General features: G+C 39.6%; 1 protein-coding gene across 1 annotated transcript in view; it reads left to right on the top strand.

The window, feature by feature from the left end:
• ubr2 (ubiquitin protein ligase E3 component n-recognin 2) overlaps positions 1 to 21,998 on the top strand; it is a 40,186-nt gene that overhangs the window by 12,030 nt on the left and 6,158 nt on the right. The window contains exons 12-42 of the mRNA XM_057823851.1: positions 52 to 215; positions 1,869 to 1,968; positions 2,042 to 2,170; positions 2,270 to 2,453; positions 5,734 to 5,795; positions 5,939 to 6,049; positions 6,133 to 6,198; positions 6,284 to 6,400; positions 6,479 to 6,542; positions 6,637 to 6,761; positions 6,875 to 6,927; positions 6,994 to 7,096; positions 12,033 to 12,081; positions 12,263 to 12,417; positions 12,592 to 12,694; positions 12,772 to 12,881; positions 12,990 to 13,073; positions 13,152 to 13,333; positions 13,424 to 13,635; positions 13,729 to 13,822; positions 13,939 to 14,100; positions 14,242 to 14,330; positions 17,300 to 17,360; positions 19,310 to 19,458; positions 19,527 to 19,582; positions 19,756 to 19,852; positions 20,552 to 20,619; positions 20,727 to 20,865; positions 20,957 to 21,047; positions 21,320 to 21,447; positions 21,681 to 21,789. Coding sequence (XP_057679834.1) covers positions 52 to 215; positions 1,869 to 1,968; positions 2,042 to 2,170; positions 2,270 to 2,453; positions 5,734 to 5,795; positions 5,939 to 6,049; positions 6,133 to 6,198; positions 6,284 to 6,400; positions 6,479 to 6,542; positions 6,637 to 6,761; positions 6,875 to 6,927; positions 6,994 to 7,096; positions 12,033 to 12,081; positions 12,263 to 12,417; positions 12,592 to 12,694; positions 12,772 to 12,881; positions 12,990 to 13,073; positions 13,152 to 13,333; positions 13,424 to 13,635; positions 13,729 to 13,822; positions 13,939 to 14,100; positions 14,242 to 14,330; positions 17,300 to 17,360; positions 19,310 to 19,458; positions 19,527 to 19,582; positions 19,756 to 19,852; positions 20,552 to 20,619; positions 20,727 to 20,865; positions 20,957 to 21,047; positions 21,320 to 21,447; positions 21,681 to 21,789 — 3,416 coding nt within the window. The remainder of the gene's footprint in view (positions 1 to 51; positions 216 to 1,868; positions 1,969 to 2,041; positions 2,171 to 2,269; positions 2,454 to 5,733; positions 5,796 to 5,938; positions 6,050 to 6,132; positions 6,199 to 6,283; positions 6,401 to 6,478; positions 6,543 to 6,636; positions 6,762 to 6,874; positions 6,928 to 6,993; positions 7,097 to 12,032; positions 12,082 to 12,262; positions 12,418 to 12,591; positions 12,695 to 12,771; positions 12,882 to 12,989; positions 13,074 to 13,151; positions 13,334 to 13,423; positions 13,636 to 13,728; positions 13,823 to 13,938; positions 14,101 to 14,241; positions 14,331 to 17,299; positions 17,361 to 19,309; positions 19,459 to 19,526; positions 19,583 to 19,755; positions 19,853 to 20,551; positions 20,620 to 20,726; positions 20,866 to 20,956; positions 21,048 to 21,319; positions 21,448 to 21,680; positions 21,790 to 21,998) is intronic.

Consider the following 21,998-nt stretch of genomic DNA (forward strand, 5'->3'; position numbering starts at 1 on the left):
ATCATTTGTAATGTGTAAAATAGTTTAATATGTGCACATGTACACATGCAGGCCCGCATGTTGATGGTGAAGGAGAATCTAATGACTACCATCATCAGGACGTTTGTAGATCATCTTCGTCACAGAGATCTGCATGGGCGCTTTCAGTTTGATCGCTACACCGCACAGCAGGCCTTTAAATTTGGACGAGTCCAGAGCCTCATTGGAGACCTCAAGTAAGTAACTATTGTATAATATACATGCATGAGCTAACTAGGCATGTGCCAGTATGAGATGTTGACGGTACAATAACCCTGAGGAAAAATACCGCGGTTTCATGGTATCACGGTATTGCAATTATAGCTCCAAAATGCGTTATTTTCAGATGAATGGATTGGAAAAAAAAAATATATATACTGTATATGTATATTTTTTCCGGGATTTTTAATTTTTTTATTTTTCAGAACATATTTGCAAACCGGAACATGAATATAATGTTAAAATAAAGAAACAAAAAAATAACAAATATTTAAAATAAAATTAAAATCAATACAACTTAAATACAACCCACAACCACAGCTTGTGTTGCTCAAGATTAGAGCAAGAACAAAAATAATTGCTATAAAAAAGTAAAAACACTTCTAAGTAAAACTAAAATAGATCTACTGTATGACTTTTGAGGGGGCAAAAAGCCCAAATGAAGTTTCCCCATTTTCAGCCACTGTGTCAACTGTAGTCTACATGTCATGCCTTTGTGTTAAAAAGACAAAGAATTCATACACTGTGACTTCACCTTTTTAACAGGAGTTAAAACAATTCTTACTCTTTTTGTGGTATGTCTGTATTGTTCTAAATGTTAAAATAAATCGCAATGGGCCTCATGTCCCGGACAATCATTTTCAGAATACTTTGTGTGAGTTCAGATGCTCTTTCTGGTGTGCATTCCACATTTTTTGGGGAGGGGATAAACTGTTCAACTTTTGTTTGTTTTAACCTGAAAATAGATAAAGCAGAGGGCACACTGAAATATTACAATTATTTTGAATGAAAGGCACACATAGTCATAGTAACAAAAGTTAAATATATAGTATTAATTTTATAGTATACTACTATATGTAAATACACCATAATACTTTAGAATATAAAGTAACTAACATTAGTGCAGTCATGGATTATAGTAAGCAGGCCAGTGCTGTGTTTCCATTTATATTTTATTATATTATGAACTAGTATATATAGGATATACAGTATATATATATTTTTTTCCCCAAGTGGGAGCTTCCATGATCCTAATAAATACAATCTGCATGCCGTGCATGAGATGTCGAGATCTACAGCTTTCGGGAGCATTAGCAGAGTAGATTAAAAACGTGAAGTACGTGGGGAAAAAACTTAATGATGATCATTGATACGACGCACATAAATGCAACTTCAATTAAAAAAATCGTTATAAAGTTGTATGGACTTATAATTCGCTAGCTTGTTGTTTCTCATTGTCTTCTAAAATTATACCTGTGTGACGGCACTTCAAGTGTTTGTTCATAGCCGATGTGCTACTGTGGTATGCGAGCTCAGCTTGGCAAAGAGTACACACAGTGGCACCCTCCATATTTTTCTTGAAATAATTCCAGGCTCTGGCCATTCTGGTCTGCTTTTTTGGCTTTATGCCATTTTCACTGCTTGCATCGCGAGCGCCCGCCATTCTAAACTTTATCCGCATGTAATTTTTTTTTTTTTTTTTTTTTTAATAACCCGTCATTACCCGTCGACGGTATGTTTTGCCCGTCGCCGCATTTACGTCATCGATGACGTCGACTACTCAGGACAGCGCTCACCAAAATTGTACACCAAAGATCAGCTGACCAACCGTTCTATCTACATGTGTCTAGGTATGTCTTAATCAGTAGGCCCTCTGAATGGAGTGACGAGCTTCGAGAGAAGTTTCTAGAAGGTCTGGATGCTTTTTTGGAGCTCCTTAAGTGTATGCAGGTAACAACAAACTACACTAATGCATGATGTCCATAGAATGCAGAAACTGCACTTGTCTCTTTCCGTCTTTCAGGGTATGGACCCAGTGGTTCGGCAAGTGGGGCAGCACATCGAAATGGAACCGGAATGGGAAGCGGCATTTACCCTTCAGATGAAATTGACGCATATCATATCCATGATCCAGGAGTGGTGTTCCACTGATGTGAGACATATAAAACATACACAATTTCATATTGTTTTTTTCTTCCCAATGGCAACCGTGATTTTTATTTCTCGTGTTTCTGTCCTCATCTTGCGTCAGGAGCGTGTGCTGATCGAGTCTTACAGAAAGTGTTTGAGTGCAGTTAGTCAGTGTCAAAGCAGCCTTCCGGATGGTGAGCAGCCAATAAGCTTGAGTCTGGCTGGTCATTCTGTGGAGACTTTTCGGTATCAAGTGTCCCAGGATAAAGTGTCCATCCACCTTCCTGTCTGCAGACTGCTTGCTGGTAAATGAACACAAGATTCTTTAGTGACTCCCTAGATTTGCTTACAATGTCTGTCCCCAGGATGCATTTTCATATTCCTTAGCAGGGCACACATTAAAAATAATATATATAAAGTAGGGCTGTCAAAATTATCGCGTTAACGCGCGGTAATTAATTTTTTAAATTAATCACGTTAAAATATTTGACGCAATTAACGCACATGTCCCGCTCAGAAAGTATTCTGCCTTTTGGTAAGTTTTACAGCAAGACATTTTGTGCTGTCCAACAGCGAACTCTTGTGGTCGCTTTTGCGACATGGTTTATAGTTTATAGTTTTTTTTCCAGTTCATTACTGCACGACGTCTCGGGCTGATAATGTTGTGCTTCTTTGGACAAGATTTGTCCGTAAGTATGGTTGTTGTAAAGAATGTACATATTATGTTAGTAAGCGAAATGTTATATTTTTTGTATGAGACGCTTTTTGTTTATGTTTTGTGAACCTGTATAGCGTGCTAAGCTAACGTTGTTGCTAATGCAATGCTTGTGTACTTTTTTTTGTAGTTTTACGACGGTCTAAAGAGGACAATGGTCTGAGGCCATTTTATTAATAAATCAGATGAAAAAGGAAGAAGTCTAATTATTAAGGTGTCGTTCACTAGCTGTCTAGCTTTGGAAAAAGTAGACGCTTCGGAGTGAGGACAGCATAGACAGATTTCAATGACAGTAGAGTGAAATGCCCACTACAGTCCTTATGTACCGTATGTTGAATGTATATATCCATCTTGTGTCTTATCTTTCCATTCCAACAATTTATTTTACAGAATATAAATATAATTTACAGAAAAATATGGCATGTTTTATAGATGGTTTGAATTGCGATTAATTGCGATTAATTACGATTAATTAATTTTTAAGCTGTAATTCGATTAAAAATTTTAATCGTTTGACAGCCCTAATATAAAGACAACAATACTACTTATTAGGGCTACAGCTATCGAATATTTTAGTAATCGAGTAATTGACTGAAAAGTATCGATTAATCGAGTAATCGGATAAAACATTTTTAGGTGAAGAGCAGTTATAAATATACATTAGAAAACAAGACATTTCATCTAATATTGAACCATTTTCACTCAATGTCTTTATTTTCGATGTACATTGTTGAAAACAGCCAACAATTGCATCTCAGATGCAGAGGTTGCGCTAGACTTTTTCGTTGTCTGTCATTTTGACCGACACTGTCATAAAAATCCGGTCATAATCTATTTTTACCCGTCACTTACATTTTAAAAATGATAATAATGACATATTCAACAGTATTTAGTTTTCATTCATTTTTAATTAATATTCTGTCCGAACAAGCTTAACAAGAGGCAAACAGACAGCGGAGTGCACCAATCAGCGACGGGCAGACGTGCCGTTAGCAAAGCGACGACAGCAGGACGAGGGACTTGCGCGCGGAAGTAAACATACGAGGAGAACGGAGTTTATTCAACATGGCTAGCGCGAGACAGACTGTTGTCAATGACTCGTGTCGAGGTGTTTTAGCTCATTTAAAACTGAATTTACCGCGGATTGGAACATATTCTCGGCTCTCCCGTTCGCCATCCGTGTTGTTGTAGAGACGACTTTCGGCGCGCAAGAGTGACGTTGCCCGTGAAGAACACGTCACGCAAATAAACAAATCTGATTTTGTCGATTGATTTTGTACCTACTCGAGAGGCTGGGTCCCAGACTTTTCTCTCAGTGTTTGAAAAATACAGGGAGAACAGTCTGGCCGTGCCAGGCAAACACTCAGTTGCCTTGACATTTTTCCGAGTAAGGCCAACGACGTCATGCATCAAGAGAGACAATAGCTAATTAATATGCGCACTCGCCACCCTGTGGTCTGGGGTGTGAATTGCAACCTGTCAAAATGACAGATGGACTTCAGTTTTTTCCGTCACCGTTTTAAAAAACCGGTCAACAACGGAAAATATTCGGTTAACGCGACCCCTGCTCAGATGTAACTTCGTTTCAGCTCTGCTCCTTATTCAGTCTAATTACGGTAATCAAACCTAATCTGCGTACAAAAAAAAAATGTTAAGTTAATATTGACTTCAGCCCTGCAACGATACATCGATTAATTCGATTAGAAAAAAGCTTCAAATTCAATTTTACTGCATTGATGATTTATTTAATCAGTGGTGTAGTAAGTTTGTTATGAAAGTGTTGCATTTACTTTTATTGATGCGGAAAGATACACTGCCCTCTGGTGGCAACAGTGAACATGACATAACTCAGGGGTCTCCAACCCAGTCCTCGAGGCCCACTGTGGGTCCTGGTTTTTGTTCCAGCCGATCCAGCAGAGACAGTTGAACCAATGAGGCTTCTGCGAAAACAAGCCACACCTAACTGCAATCAACTGATTGCACTTGTAAAACACCAGATTGGGGAAAAAGTGTTGTCTTGTTTGGTAGGAATGAAATCCTGCACCCACAGTGGGGCTTTGTGGAATAGGTTTGGGACCCCTGACATAACTCATCTAGGCTGAATCTAGCTGCTCCCTGTTCAGACCAACATAAGGCTTTAAGTTTTTGTTTGAGCAAATATGTTTATGCATATGTAATTTAGTTTAGAGGCATATTTAGACTTTTTGTGGGAATGTGTATATAAATAATTTATTAAGAGAATTGTAAAAAAAAAAAAAAAAAAGTTAGCATTTTATAGCATTTTAAGCTGTAGACTTTTTCCATGCAAATTTATTACGATTTACATATGTTTAACTAATTAGACATTGAAACTTTTTTTTGTTCTTTTGTTTTACTTAGATCCTCATTTTTTATACCATTTGATGCTAAGCTCAGGTATTTTAACTTATTTTTAAATGCAATTATTGCTTTTGTGAAGTGAAACTGCAATTCTTTATAGTTTGAAGAAACACTCTTTGATTTTTATTTTGTATTCACTCTTAATATTCTTTTGAAAGTGCAATCTTTGTGCCAATGGATGTGCAGGTCAACATAAATGTCAATGCAGGCATACACTCGTTTCTTTTCTCTTAAATTATTCTGCAGCGCATTAAATGTTTGTTATTTCGATTACTCGATTAATCAAACTAATTAACCCATAGATTAATTGATTACTTAAATAATCGATATCTGGAGCCCTAACCGACTTTCAGAAGAAGCTCGTTTAATGTGCTTTTCACAAACCCCTGCATGTTTAAACGGAGGCCTTATTTCTTACATTGATTTATGAAACCTAGACATTTTCTTCTTTCCCTCCAGTATTTTTTCTTAATTTGAGGCTCTTTCCCCAGGTCTACATGTTCTCCTCAGCAGAACAGAAGTTGCAGCTCGCCTCCCTGAGCAACTCCCATTGGTTGGTGACATTTTTTTGTATGAGTTAACATTGAATATTTCAGGTGTTGTAGTATGAATGATGATAATGATGAGGACAACAATTTTGATGTACTGTAGTTACAAACTTTCTCTAAATTACCTTTTGCGTATGTTTGGTTGTAGGGGGAACTCAGCCCTCCTCTTCTGATTGAACTCCCCCTGCGATGTCTTGTGCTGTGTGCCCAAGTGCTAGCTGGGATGTGGAGAAGAAACGGGTTCTCCCTAATAAATCAGGCAAGCTGATATTGTGCCTGAAAGAATATTCTAATTGAATATTTGCTAAAAGAGAAGAGAGTAATATTCCTTATCCATTTCAGATTTACTATTACCACAATGTCAAGTGCAGAGTGGAGATGTTCGACAAAGACGTTATCATGCTGCAGGTAGAAACCCACCGTACTGCTTCGACTGACATGTTCTGAATGCTTTCTTGTTTTTAAGTGTCTTATTTGCGGACTATTTTCACAGGCTGGTGCCTCTATGATGGATCCAAACCACTTCCTTATGATCCTTCTTAGTCGTTTTGAACTTTTTCACATTTTTAGCTCTGCAGACTGCAGAAAAAGATATAGGGAGCTCAATAAGGTGAGTTTGGAACTCACACGTTCTATTGCTTATGTTCTACTTCTTAGCCGCTTATTTTTTTCCCCAACTGTTACCCAGGATCTGGTCCAGCAAAACAATACTTTAATCGAAGAGATGCTACACTTAATCATCACTGTGATTGGTGCGTCTCTGTTTAATTTTGAATGTATTGAATTCATGCTTGTATGTAAGAATCACAACTGAGAGTTTGGTCTCTTGTACATGTTTTTTTTCAGGGGAACGTTACGTGGCAGGTGTTGGCCAGGTAGAGCAATTTGACGAGGTTCGAAGAGAGATCATCCACCAGTTGTCAATCAGACCTATGGCTCATAGTGAGCTGGTGAAGGCTCTGCCAGAGAATGTAAGAAAAGTAATGTTTTTGTCTTTTTACGTAGGTCAGTCAAGTTCGATCAAACATTTTGTCCACCTCACCCTCCTGGCTTTGCAGATTGTCGAACTTTTTCTTTTCCGCAGGGCAACAAAGAGACTGGTCTAGAGCGTGTGATTGACAGTGTTGCTTCGTTCAAGTTAGTATATTATTTTACATTACGGTTAAGGGTAAATACAACACTTGAAACTATCTTAATTTACAGGAAGCCGGGTGTGACAGGCCGTGGTCTTTACGAATTGCGTCCTGAATGGAACAAGTACTTCAACCTATACTTCTACCACTACAGCAGAGCCGACCAGTCCAAGGTACACAAATACACATGGCCGTATCTCATTCGTTATTGGTTGTGGGTAGGGATGTCCCGATTCAGGTTTTTGCACTTCCGATCCGATACCGATACTGGCCGATACCGACCTATCTGAGCATGTGTTAAAGTTTAAAGTTATTTAGCCTCCTTACTTAGTTGTTAGACTCATGTTGAAAAAGGTTTTAGTACTCTTGATAACAACTAGCCAGCTGAATTAGGTGAGTTTGAATAACACACAACGGTTGGTAACAAGAAACTGACCTGTTTATTCAGTGACAAACACAAAACATAAATAACAAACAGAAATGGCATAGTCAGTCGGTAAAACGTGCAAATAATATTGTTAACTGTCTTAAAAAAGCAAAACACACCAACAACCTCAGTGGAAAATCCCACAAATCCCCCAAGCTTTTAAGTGCTTTTAATGTTTCGTGTATTAGTTACAAAAATTGTATAAAAAGCCTCTCAGGTTTAAATAAACGACTATTTCAGTATCAAATTAACATTTTAAAGCAGTAAATAAAATACTCAAGTCCCCATTCTGTATCAGCAGCTTTAAACTACATTCAATTCATTTAATTTTGCGAATCAACTGTTAAAGTTGTCAAAATTGCTCCCGTTATTCCATAATTTCCCGTCTGTCTACTTTCGACATGCGAAAGTTTTAAAACTGTTTTGAAGATAGATTCAAGTCAAGATTTTGCCGATTTAGGAGTATTTTAGATAAAAAGTTAATTTGGCTCGCGTGGAGGGTTCACTACAACAGCCTACAAGGGAAGTCTCCTGCTTTAAGATGTCGGCTGTTTACTAACGCATCTGGTTTTCAATACTTCAATGTTGCTAACACAGTCGAGTCTGTCGTGTAGCATCTGGTTCTATATACATATGATATCTATTATCTCCAGTAAAACGGCATTGACGTAGTTTGTAGCGGGTAGTCAGGTATTCTTGTGTTTTTTATCCAGCGGCATGAGTTGAGCTAAAGCCGTGAGTTCAGCATTGGGATTACCCGGGTCTAAGACAAGTTATGTTTACTTTCGGGACGCAATGCGGTCAGTTTGTCATTGCGTCCCGAAGACCGCGCTGTGTATTAGTTCCGCTTCACTTGACATATTTCAATAATCGGAATTTGGATGTTCGTGAATCGTTCTCAAATCTTTCGCGGCCGAATCGCGTGTTGGATGGTGCATCTTTACTCACGTGAGATAATGGCTCGTCATCCAGAATGAATTCTTCGGCAATGACTCTTCAGTGTTTCCCCTAGGATTTTTTGAAGCTGTGGTGGTGGGTTGCATCGGAGTCGGACAGCCTCACCATGTCGTGCCACAGCGAATTTTTTTCTTCTTCATTTTTTCCCCCAAGAAGAACCATAACAAAGATATATTTGAAATATTTCATTAGCCAGGCTAATGTTGTACCTCTCAGCTACAGTACATGTATGTAAAATGCGTAGCTGATTACAGCTACGTTACCCGATGTACTAATGCGACTTTTTTTCTCGTGGCAATAGTACGACTTACATCTCGTAGTGACTCAGGGTTGGCAACCCAAACTGTTGAAAGAGCCATATTTGACCCCCAAAAAAACACACAAAAAAACTGATACAGTATGTCTGGAGCCACAAAAAATTAAAAGCCTTTTACAAGCCTTATATATCTATCGATACTAGCTATATTAGCCTACTATAGAAATACGTAATTAGCCTTCATGATTAAATGTTTGTTTTCCCTGCAGTGGATCCTATAGAGCAGGGGTCCCCAACCTATTCCACAAAGGCCCACTGTGGGTGCAGGATTTCATTCCTACCAAACAAGATGACGACGCTTTTTCCCCAATCTGGTGTTTTACAAGTGCAATCAGTTGATTGCAGTCAGGTGTGGCTTGTTTTAGCAGAAGCCTCATTGGTTCAACTGTCTCTGCTGGATCGGCCGGAACAAAAACCAGGACCCACAGTGGGCCTTGAGGACTGGGTTGGAGACCCCTGCTATAGAGAATGACGCACCACGTGACTACTCTGTTGTACTATGCCACCACAAGTTTAACTTCATTACAATATTAATGAATTGAAAGAATGTTTGTGTCATGTTTGTCCTCCTAGAAATCCTATTAAAACAAAAAAATATATTTCCCTCCCCCATCTTTTTCCATTTAAAAAAAAAAAAAAAAAGCTCCGAAGCATCGCTAAAGAGCCGCATGCGGCCCGAGAGCCGCGGGTTGCAGACCACCGTCGTAGTCCTCCTTTTTCCTTTTATTTGACCCTCATAAGTACTACATTACCACAAAAATAACAGTCCTTCTGTCAACTGACCCATTTAGAGCACTGGGGGAATTCTAATAGCCGTGTAAAGAGTTTTACTTGATTCGGTGAGAAGGTGAATAGTTTTTTCCCCGTTGTTCGTAAACTAAATTTCCACACAAAGGCACGTCGAGGTACCATTAATTTAGCAAGGAGAGGTATGAGAGTCATTTTTCGAGTGTCCCAGAGCTCGCGAAATTTGGGTGGGGGGGCGCATTTATCAAAGTTTCGTCAGCCGTAATTGTCTGAAGTTGGCGCGCCGGTGTTGTGCCGAAAAATAGCCACTCCACGTGAAATGTCCCCCCTGACGGGAGCGCCCACACGTCACTCGTACAAACAGCCTTTTCTTACCAATCGATGGACACAGAAACGACGTTCTTGTACCGTGAATATGTATCATTTTACTCTGCTTGAACTGATAAATCGTTTACTTTGACCAACGCTCTGAAAATAGAGCAAGGCTTTATTTTGGGCCCCGCCTCTCCGCAGTCTCTCAGCGCAAGTTAGTCAAAGTTTGCTTTCCGTCCAAGACGGCCGTCCACCGCTCACTTTCGCCGAAAAGTCCGATCCAAATTATTGTAATGCCCCGGATATGGGCAAGAAGGAGAGAAGTCTGTATTTGCTTACCCACTTTATTGTGGTAACAATAATAAAGAAAAACAATAACAAAATAACAGCGGGCTGCTACAACATGCGACCGCTATCTCTCGCTATCTCGCTCGTTCTCCCATTCTTCCTACTCGTTCCCCTTGCGTCTCTTAAGGGGGGGCCTGCATAGTTACGAACATTAGGCTACAATACACAATGAATAGGTGTCCGCTGAACTCCTCCCACTCGGCTGCCGCTAGTTTGAAGCGGCCTTAAAATTTTTTTTTTTTAATTTAAATAAATAAATAAAATACATCTCATTTGCCAGGCGTGGCGGCTTTCATTTTAGTGTGGCGGTGCGCCACAATCTGTTGAATATAGGGGAATCCCTGCTCTTGTTATTCCCTGGGCTTTGGGACTGTCGAGTGCCAGTTTGTCACGCATAGCAAAAGTTTCTGCCAGTGTTCGTTGCGTAGGACCTTTCTTTTTGTCTTCGGTTTTCTTAACATACTCCTCATATTGTTTGTGGTGGTATTTCGCTAAATGCTTGATTAGGTTGGTTGTATTAAAACTTCTTACAGCTTTACCACTACGCTTGACTTTATTGTGGCATATGTTGCTCTCAGTCTCTTCGTCTTTGTCGTCCTTTAAGGTGAAATGATCCCACACAGCTGACATTTTTACCGATAAAGTCTCTCGGTAAATTGGGAAACGGTAATGTAAATGTAGTGTGTTGAAGGTGTGCCGTAAAATGCGGACCGGATTTTAGGCAAACCGAAGCAAAAACTGGAATGGATTATGTAAATCAGTGTGCTGGAAAACGCAGACCGGACTTTAAAAAAAACTGGATCGGAAGTCTGGATCTGAATTTTTCCCGTGTTCCGATCCGATCCCGATGCTCATTTTTTTGCTCATATCGGCGTCCGATCCGATCCAAATATCGGATCGGGACATCTCTAGTTGTGGGTAGAGCTGAACAATGTTGGAAAAAAACTGACATTGCGACTTTTTGGGACCTCCGTGAAGTTGGCTCCCCATGAGACGCAAATTGATAGAAAAATTATGTTATTCGTTTGTGCTGAAAAAAAAAAATGTTTATGCTGCTATTGTTTTTGAGATATTCATTCATTCATTTTCCAAGCCACTTGGCCTCAAGAGGGTCACAGTGATGCTGGAGCCAATTCCAGCTAACTATCGGCAGTAGGCAGGGTACACCCTGAATCGGTTGCCAGCCAACGCAGGGCACAATGAGACAAACAACCATTCGCTCACACACTCGTACCTAGAGACAATTTAGTGTCCGATCAGCCTGCCATGCATGTTTTCAGGATGTGGGGGGAAAACTGAGTACCCGAAGAAAACCCACGCAGGCACTGGGAGAATATGCAAACGCCACACAGGAAGGTCAGAGCCTGGGTTTTGAGATATTAACAATTCTTTTATAGGTCAATCTGTGATCAACTAGCCCCCTCATTTTGATTAAAAATGGCTAAAGATTGTGTCAGTCAATCACTCGAAATTAATATCTCAATATCTATAAAACGATAGGAGCACAAATATTTTTTTTTACAGCACAAATGTAGCACAAACGAATGGAACCATTTCAGGTCCGTTTTGCATGAAATGGGGGGGCTACGTGACGTCATCACTCGAAATTAATATCCCTATCTCAAAAACGATAGCACAAGCGAAAGTTTTTAGAGCACAAACAAACAAAAACGATTGACATAATTTTTATATACATTTGCGTGTGATGGGTGGCCAATTTCACGGTGGTCTTTCTGGCAGGTTGTGAATATATTGCGATATCAAGACTTGGAGGATTTTCACCAGATGACTTGAATAGCTCTGTAGGGGAAGACTTTGGTTGACTCACCATGTCCACATTGTATTCATATAATACCATAACAATTGTTTACGTGTTAACAAGAAAGTCCTGGCATGGGACAATTGAGGATGGCACATCGCAATGGCGCTGTTCAAACGATATATTGTGCAGGCCTGGTTTTGGTTACTTAATTGTTTTGACAAAATTTTTTTGTCCGTCCAGGCAGAAGAGGCTCAGAGGAAGCTGAGGAGACAAAATGGAGATGACACAGGTGAAAAGTTGTATGGAATGCACTGGGAAACATCTTACAAAAAAAAAAATCTATCGGATAATTCAGAAAATGTGACACATTGACAAAGTATACAGTCATTTGCCATGTCTAGTTTGTCAGTGTAAATATATTTTGCATTTGTACAATTTAAAAACTTTTAAAATCTGTTTGTTTCACACAGCCCTTCCCCCACCAGTTCCTCCGCCTCTTTGCCCCTTGTTTGCTAGCCTGGTGAATCTTCTGCAGTGTGATGTGCTGTTGGCAGTAGAAGGAGCTGTGCTGCAGTGGGCTATGGAGCCCCGTGGAGGAGGCTGGACAGAGTCCATGCTGCAGAGGGTGGGTAGTCAAATTGAAAATGTTATTTTAACCACAAACTTGTTTTTCATCATTATCATATATACAGCCATGTATGTGCTTTTTACCATTTCATTTTAACGCACCAGCAGAGAAAGTCAATACACTTTCAAACCAGAGAAATTAAAATATATCCTGTGCATGTCTTCATTGTAGGTACTCCATTTGGTTGGTATGGCTCTGCTAGAAGAGCAGCAACAGCTGGAAAACAGCAATGGCGAGGATGACATTACATTCATGTACACCTCTAAAATCTCACGTCAGTATAGATGATAACACAAACAAACATTGATTTCCTATTAGCATGAATGCAATGTAATGCATGTTTATTTGTAGGTCCAGGCGATGCCCCTAGTACTTCAGGAAGTGTTCTTGCTTTACTGGAGAGTCTACAGAATGCTCCTCACCTAGAGGTCCATAAAGATATGATCACCTGGATCTTAAAGGTACAATATGTTCTTTGAGTTTTCGTGCACATGTTGTCAAACATAGATTCATTGTCTTCATTTCCTCCCCCCCATCTCTAATTTCTTTCAAATTTATTTTCTGTACAGATGGTGGCAAACATCAAAACTATAAGAGAGCGGTCATCCTCAACCTCCACTGTTACGATCAGCCAAGGACATGGACTGGAAGAGGTCAGATTTATTGCCTTTACCATTTTACTTAATGAAGTTACTTGATAACTGGTAAGTGTGTTTTCTGCCTTACTGCAGACGATACGGGATAAAGACAAAGCAGAGAGGAAAAGAAAGGCAGAGATGGCTCGGCTCCGGAGGGAGAAGATCATGGCTCAGATGTCTGAGATGCAGAAACATTTCATCAATGAGAACAAAGAACTTTTCCAGCAAAGTCTTGAAGAGCTTGAAGCATCTACATCTGCTGATGCAGAACACAGGTTCTCTATCATAGATTTCAATACAACTCACTAAAAAGTTTGGGATTTGACCAAAAATAAACAAAATGAGTTCTCGTTCACCTTTTCCAGTCCTTCTAGTTCGGAGTCATCCAGTGTCCCTCAGGTCTGTGTTGGCCCCTCAAGGGTGGCCAGAGGAGCCGAACGGCGTGAGCTTGTGACTTGCATCTTGTGTCAAGAGGAGCAGGAGGTCAAATGTCACGGCAGAGCCATGGTGTTAGCAGCGTTTGTCCAGAGGTCTACCGTTTTGTCCAAAAAGCGCTGTTGCGCTTTGCCAAATGCTGGTATGTTTGACTGACACTTCATCATTCAGACAGGGGAGCGAGTACTTCGGAGTTCATGGCTGATCGTATTTTGTCCCCCCCCTCATTTTTTAGAACGGCATGACCCTCTTTTCATTCATCCTGACCTTTCAATGGGTATTCACACCGCCAGCTGTGGACACATCATGCACGCCACCTGCTGGCAGAGGTGAGAGCCTGGCAGATAGGCAATGGCAAACAAAATTATTGCACTACAACCTCCACTTGATATAGCTCCACTTGCGAGTAATGGTTCAAAATGCTAACACTCATTTTTGTGATAAGGTACTTTGAGGCAGTGCAGTTGAAGGAGCAGAGACGACAGCAGCGTTTACGAGGTCACACCAGCTATGATGTGGAGAATGGAGAGTTTCTTTGTCCTCTGTGCGAATGTCTGAGTAATACAGTCATCCCTCTGCTGCCACATACGCAACCACCTGACCGCGGGTACGTGCAGGGCCTTTTCATGTCAATCATAACTGATAGTTAAGCAAAGAATACATACTGCACTGTCTATTAGAACTTCATTCACAATGCACTGAACATAATCGTCTCTCTTAATCGTCTCTCTCTGTACTTGTCTTACAGTCTTAATCACCCCAGTCTGGCTGTGTGGCTCAAGTCAACAAATGAGAAGATAGCAGCGTTGCACCACTCCCATAAAAAGCCTTCAAGTGGTGAGTTGTCTTTTAGACTTTGAGTTGGTTTAGTATACACTCTATAAAAAATGAAATGGCAGAACTTGAAATTTCAATTTTTGATGGAAAACTCAAGAAAACACATTTGTTCTGGACTTGGAGTTAAGTAGTTTGAACTCTCCAAAGTAAACTGCAATTAAATTTACGTAAATATATATTTTGCTCCAAAGGGAAATGGGTCACAGTCCGCCAACGGCGGACCACTGAGCTAAGCACCCTGGCTGACTGCCCAGTTGCCAGCATACTCTTTTAAAAGCATGGGGAATCCGGCTAAATTCACACAACTTATCAGTTCAAGTTCAATATACTCAGTATGGTCTACAAGCGTCATCATGCAAGCTGATAAAAGGAGTAAGAAATACTTAATAAGTTACTTAATAATTTATTTTTACAGTGTTCTGTTAGTGTTGTGGCTGATACTATCAGAAGCCTCGTGAGGCATTGAAGCACTTGAGCAAATTGGTTCGAGAAAGAGTTCATTTCTGGAAGCTTCGTGTGAGCACGGTACCCTCTACTGGTTAAGTGTATGATCACAGTCTGTTGTCTCTCAACCACATGAGTGATTTGTTGATTTTTTTTGTGTGTGTGTGTGTTAGGAAGGAAGCAATTTAAGTATTGTTTGTCCAAATCCTCTATGTACATAGATTATGACATACTGTATGCATATTCAGTGATTCCTCACTTATCGCGTTTAATGGGGACCGCAACCAACTGCATAAATTGAAAAACCGTGAAATAGGGTCACACTCCTCCCCATTTTTAACTAAAGTTGCACCGATACCGATACCAGTATTGGCAGGGGGTGCCGATCCGGCCCGAATTGGTGGTATCGGTGTCGACGAGTACCAACATTTAGGGCGCCGATACCATCTACTGTCATCACTTGAACGCAAATATACTGTCCTCCCAATGTGAGCTAACTTCCCAAATCATTACATCTGTATGTCTTTGTCTTGACACTGCCAAACGAAATTTACACCTTTGTCTTCAATATTACGGATGTACACTATAACGCATATCCGCGATGTTTCGCTGCTTATCAAACATGGCATTCACAAACAATTAGCATGCGTAAGCAAACGCTTGCTATTGTAGCACTGATGGGATCAGAAAGATTAAGACCGTGGGAGACTAAGCAAACTCATGGTTTCATGATGAACAATGAGTGGCAAATTAAGAGCGCCGTACTTCAAACTCGTCCTGTTTATGAAAGTCGATTGTCATATGTTGTGCAGTATTGAGCAGAAGTGACTTCTGTGGCCAGAAAACACTCAAGCGGCGCAGCGCACACACTAGATATCATCAAATAGCAACCTAGATGTCCTATGTTAGATCCCATGCCATTAGCTGCGTGAGCCCAGAGCGACGCGTAGTCCATATAAAAGCCGCCGACGACGACATTGATGAAATAGAAACCGCCATGACTGAATGGAAGTTAAGCAGGCCAAATCAATCCATACAAGTGACTATAGATAATGCTGCAAATACTGTTAATTAAGTACATGTTACAGATGGACCCGGACCACAAACAGGATGTTTTACTTATATGGTAAATATAGTTGCTAAGAGAGCTGCAGCAATCAACAGTGTGCCCCACTTTACAAACAGTAAAGATTTTTCTCAGCACTTATATACAAAAATTTCTTCGGATCAGTAAGAAGTTGGCACATAAATATTATGCACTAAAATGCTTGTTTATATGATGGCACTGTTATTTTTGCTTGTTAGCAAATAATTTAAAAAAAAAAAAAAGTTATATTTTCTGTTTCAGAGCATTAAATTTATTGAATTGTATCGAAAATCGTACCGAACCGTGACTTAACTGTATTGTTGCATCCCTTATACTGTACGTACATACATATATATATATATATATATATTTATGTATGTATGTATTTTTTTTTTTTTGCTAACAGAGTGGTATCAGAATGGTATCGGTATCGGCCGATACTGCACAGCCAGGTATCTGTATCGGTATCGGGCCCAAAAAATGGTATCGGTGCAACACTATTTTTAACTTTTTTTTTTTTTGTGCATAATATCAATAAGTTTATGTAAAATCCTATAAAAACATATGTTATCATTAGAACATTAAGTAATAATATATAAATGCATAAAATGATGTATAAATAATATATGTGATACATACTGTACATTCATTCTCTCTTATGATACGTGTGTGGGTGGGTGTGTAAGTGTACATAAATACGTAGTTTAAAATCACGTGTAAATAGATATGTATTTTGAACTCTTATTCCTATAACAAGATACTTAAAACAAGATTAAAAAATCTGCGATGCAATGACTGCGAAAGTTGAGCCGTGAATTAGCAAGGGATTACTGTAATAACTAGTGTGTTATGTGTATGGATGAAAATGATACCCCAAATGGTATTATCATAATATGACAGGTTGTGCACAGTTTTTTTTTTGTTTTTTTTTTTTGGCATGAACGTAATCAGGCGGAGGACATTAAAATTGTAACTTGAACATTGATGTACAGGAAAGGGGAGGCTGGTGGGGGTTCATTCATTTTTCCACACAGAGGAAGGCCTCTTTCTTGCTGGCTCCATCCTATAAACTACTGTACCACTCTTTCTCTCCTTACTCCTAAACCTTTTACTCTCCAAACTACCCAAACTCTCACCTGATCGCAACTCTCCTTCAGACAACTACATTTTGATTGTAGCCAGAGGTGTTTATTATACACTGTAGCTGCAAAATCTAAAGCACTCCCTGAAGCAATCATGTGGTACAGCTGGGCAGCGAGGTTTCAGACGTCATTGTGTTCAGACCCTCCCTTAAATAAAGCATTTCACGGAAACGTCCCTTCATTACTCGACACATGCTTCGAAGGCTCGGCACACCTCATTACATCACTATCTGATAGTATTATAGTATTAAGTGTGTGTACTGAAGCTGTTGAGTTTCTTTAATTTTTTTTCTTAGGTGAAGCAGAAGAGGTGGAACCTCCAGTTCCTGAAGGATTCCGACTCGATTTCACCCCACTGTGAGTGAGCATGCATTTACCCTTTACAGTGAGGAAAATAAGTATTTGATCACACTGCGATTTTGGAAGTTCTCCCACTTAGAAATGATGGGAAGGTTTGAAATTTCCATGGTAAGTGCTTCTTCGCTGTGAGTGACAAAAAAAAAATCCAGAAGTATTAGTGAATGATTTTTGAACAATTTATTTGTGTTATACTGCTGTAAATAAGTATTTGAACACCTGAGAAAATCAATGTTAATATTTGGTACAGTAGCCTTTGATTACAATTAGGGATTTTGCACCACTGCTTCACACAGATCTTCTCTAGATCAATCAAGTTTCTGGGCTGTCACTGAGAAACACACAGTTTGAGCTTCCTCCAAAGATTTTCTATTTGGTTTAGGTCTGGAGACTGGCTAGGCCCCTCCAGAACCTTAATATGCTTTTTACGAAGCCACTCCTTGGTTATCCTGGCTGTCTGCCTTAAGCCATTGTCATGATGGAAGTCCCAGTAACGACCCATTTTCAATGCTCTAACTGAGGGAAGGAGGTTATTCCCCATAATCTTACAATACATGACCCTGGTCCTCCTCACCTTAAAACAGTGCAGTCGTTTAGTCCCATAAGCAGAAAAACACCCCCAAAACATGAGACTACCACCCCATTGCTTCGCAGTAGGGATGGTGTTCTTGGGGTGGAACTCATCATTCATCTTCCTCCAAACACTATGAGTGGAATTCAGACCAAAAAGTTCCATTTTCATCTCATATGACCACTTGACTTTCTCCCATGGCTCCACTGGATCATCCAAAAACGGGCCTGGACATGTGCTGGTTTAAGCCGGGAAACCTTCTGTACAATGCATGATTTTAAACCATGACATCTTAGTGTATTACCAACAGTAACCTTGGAAATGATGGTCCCAGCTCCTTTCAGGTCCTTGACCAGCTCCTCTTGTGTCATTCTTAGCTGATTCCTCACCATGTTTAGGATCATTGAGACCCTATGAGGTACATCTTGCATGGAGCCCCAGTCCGATGGAGATTGACAGTGATGTTTAGCTTCTTCCATTTCCTAATTATTGCTCCAACGGCTCTTATATTACCAAGCTGCTTGGCAATTGCCTCGTAACCCTGTCAAGCCTTGTAGAGGTCTACAATTCTGTCTTTGGACAGCTCTTTGGTCTTGACCATGTTAGGAATTGGAGTCTTCCTGATTGTATGGTGTGGACAGGTGTTATGCAGCTAACAGCCTCTAACAGGTCAAAAAGTCAGACTAAAAAAGTCCACCTCCACTCCACTTATTCATTGGACTTTTTAAAAGCGACTAACAGATTCCTGGATTGTTTTCCCTTTAGATTCTCTCACAGTGGACATGCACCTACCCTGAAAGTTTCAAACCGGTGTTCTGCCAAAATCTCCTACATCGGCGAAACGTCTTACATTAGTCGAATTTAACACCCAAAGTACTACTGTGCGCTCTAAACTTGTTTTGTTTAGATGCATACAGGAATAACGTAATAAAAGCATGCCTGCAGAAAATATTTAAATGAAGTTATATCAAATAAGAACGGTTTAAATACACTACGTGACTAATGTGGTCAACTGCTTCAAAGCTAACACAAAAAAACACAATGGTTAAAAGTATGAGAGGGTAATACATGCAAAAAGTATCTTTGAGGCAGTGAAAAGGTTCTAGATAACTAAATAAAAACAAAAATAGTGAGTACTCGCCGCTTCTAACTGATGTGCGCATGCGTGTGGATGCATGCGCAAGTGCGCTTAGCATTGTGTAGGACGTTTCGCCGCGTAGTAAGGAATGGCCGTACACCGGTCCATCATTTCTAAGTGAGAGAACCTGCAAAATCGCAGGGTGTTCAAATACTTCTTCTCCTCACTGTACGAGAACCGTTTACACACAATACTGAATAGGCATCTAAATGTTATTTCTGATTGCGTTCTCTCCATTAGAAACCCATTTTCCAGCAGTATTATTGAGATGATCACCACGTTCAGTATGTCGACTTATAAGGTCGGATTAAAGGCGAACCCAAATGAGCAGGACCATAGGGTCCCTGTGCTCAGTTGGTCCACTTGCGCCTACACCATTCAAGCAATTGGTATGCAATCAGTCTTGCAAATTATATCATTCACATTCTTTGATTACTAATGTAATGATTACTTATAGAGCGCCTCCTGATGGATGAGGAAAAGCCTTTGTTTGGAAGTTTACCCTGCAGACAGGTACAATATCATCTCCATTTTAGATAGTTTTTCAATTCTGAAGAAATAATTTATCTTGATACCACTATCTGTTGTCTGTATTATTACAATTACTCTTAGAAAGTATTTTTTAAATGCGTTCTAGAATCTGTGACCAAAAAAAAAAAAAAAAATGTAACAATGTGCTGTTACAGGACGACTGCTTGAGCGCCATTACCAGGTTCGGTTCAGCTTGCTGGACATCAGCGTCGCTGAATGCAGTTCACAAACACTTCATCAGATTGTTTTCAGGTACAAACATATCATCTTACTGCATCATGCTTTAATTACTGTATTGGCCCGAATATAAAACTCTGTTTTTTGCATTGAAATAACACTGGAAAAAGTGGGGTCGTCTTATATTTGCAGTCTAGACATTATACCAATTAACAACGCTAGATGGCGCCAGATATAATTGAAACGATGTTCTGTCATGACATCTCAGCTACTCTCAAGTTTAACCAGTTTGCATTATTTTATTGCAATGCTTTTTTCTTATTCAGATTTGTTTCAAGACTACAGTTAGACTTCACTTTGATGGATAATGCAGTTATTGCAATTTTGTTGTTTTATCACAATAGATTGGTTCATTTAAATTTCAAAAACCAGAAGCCATTCATTTACGAATGTGATTGCACTTTAGTTTACATATTTAAATGTTCAGATATTAAGATTTGAATGAGGCAAAATAACATGCTTTTCTCTCAAATATATTGTTATAATCATTTGTTTCAGATGTACTTTAATTATTTTCTGTGTAAAAATTAATTTGGTGTTTAAAAAGTCTTTTTTCCAACTTGTCTTGAAAAAGAGGGGGTCGTCTTATAATCAGGGCCGTCTTATATTCAGGCCAATACGGTATTAGGCTTGGAAAAAATGTCAATTGAAGGACCATGTGCTTAAAAAAAGATGTCATATTTTTATATGTGCGTGCTTGTGTCTTATTTATAGCTCTAGTTCCAGACCCTCAGGTAGAAAACACTCCAAGTATTCTGGACATTGACATGTTCCACCTTTTGGTGAGTTGGATCAACTACACGTCCACTCTAAGTCAACATAATATTTGAAAATGTTCCTCTTAGTCCATTACACCAAAAGCACAATTGAAACTTCACATTCCTTGCAGGTTTACGGCGTGTTATCCTACACATCCGTTCACAGTTTAGACCAATCGGGACGGCATACGATCGACTCTGCTCACATACACCTCCTGCACTTAATCACTGTTGCTCACGTGGTTCAGGTCCTGCTCACTTCAAATATAGGTACTGTACAAGCAAGCATATCATAAGTGAGTTTTTAATATTCCTTGTCGCCGCATTCTCACCTGTTGTTCTGTGTTTTGTCTATTTGTAGAAGAGGTGTGTATGGAACAGGAAAGTAGGGGTTCAGTTGAGGAGGAGTTTGCATATTATCTGTACAACACGCTGAGGAAACACTTGAGCAGGTGGAGCATTCAATGTATTTATACTATTACTTATACATTTTTAGGGTTTCACCCAAATACACTGGCAAGGCCTAGTGGTTGAGAACTGGTGGCCCACCATGTTTTTGGCAAACAATATGTTAGCGGAGTTTTAAAATTATGACTATTATGTGTTATTTTTTTTTTTTTTTTTTTTTTTTTTAATGAAGAGCACTTAAATGCAGAGTTTTGGAACAAAGTTTTAGCTACCAAAAATACAATCCTAATTCAGTGCAATCTGTCTTTGTTTTTAGTGTTTTGCCAGAAGTGGCGTCTTGGCAGCTGTGGCGTTGTGTTAAAGCTGGCGTCTCACCGTTCCTGCGATGCGCCGCCCTCTTTTTTCACTACCTAAACTCTACAGCACCACCAGCTGACCTGTTGGGTAATAAATAGTGCTATATTTTGTTACTTGTGTGTCGTTGTTCAGATCAGAAGCTAATAGAAACGTTAATCCGCAACCCATAATGCTCATAACTAATTTGATGGCATGTTACGCAAAAAAACATTTTGCATTTCTTCTAGTAAAGAAAAGAGACAGAACTTAAAGGCATAGATAATGCCTCAGATTTTAAAGTCAACATTTGCATGATTAAATATATATTGTACATGTTGTAGATACAGGACCTGGGCAATGGGAGGCACTGTGTAGCTATCTCAGTCTGCCGTCCAACCTGCTGCAGCTCTACCATACACAACAAGCACTGTTGGAGCCGCTCGTTACCAGGTAATGCTTAATAGTCCATGATGGACTATTTAAAGTAAGACAGGCCGTCTTTGAACCTGAATTGGAAACTTAACAAAAAATAATCATGCCAAATTGAACATGTGGCCGATTAAAGTGTCCTTATTTATGGCGTGATGCCATTATTCTAATGCAGAGATACATATTTATTAGGAGCGGGAACCTTTTGGTACCTCACAATACGATTTGCG

Source organism: Corythoichthys intestinalis, chromosome 20 (assembly GCF_030265065.1).
Source record: "Corythoichthys intestinalis isolate RoL2023-P3 chromosome 20, ASM3026506v1, whole genome shotgun sequence".
NCBI lineage: Eukaryota > Metazoa > Chordata > Actinopteri > Syngnathiformes > Syngnathidae > Corythoichthys > Corythoichthys intestinalis.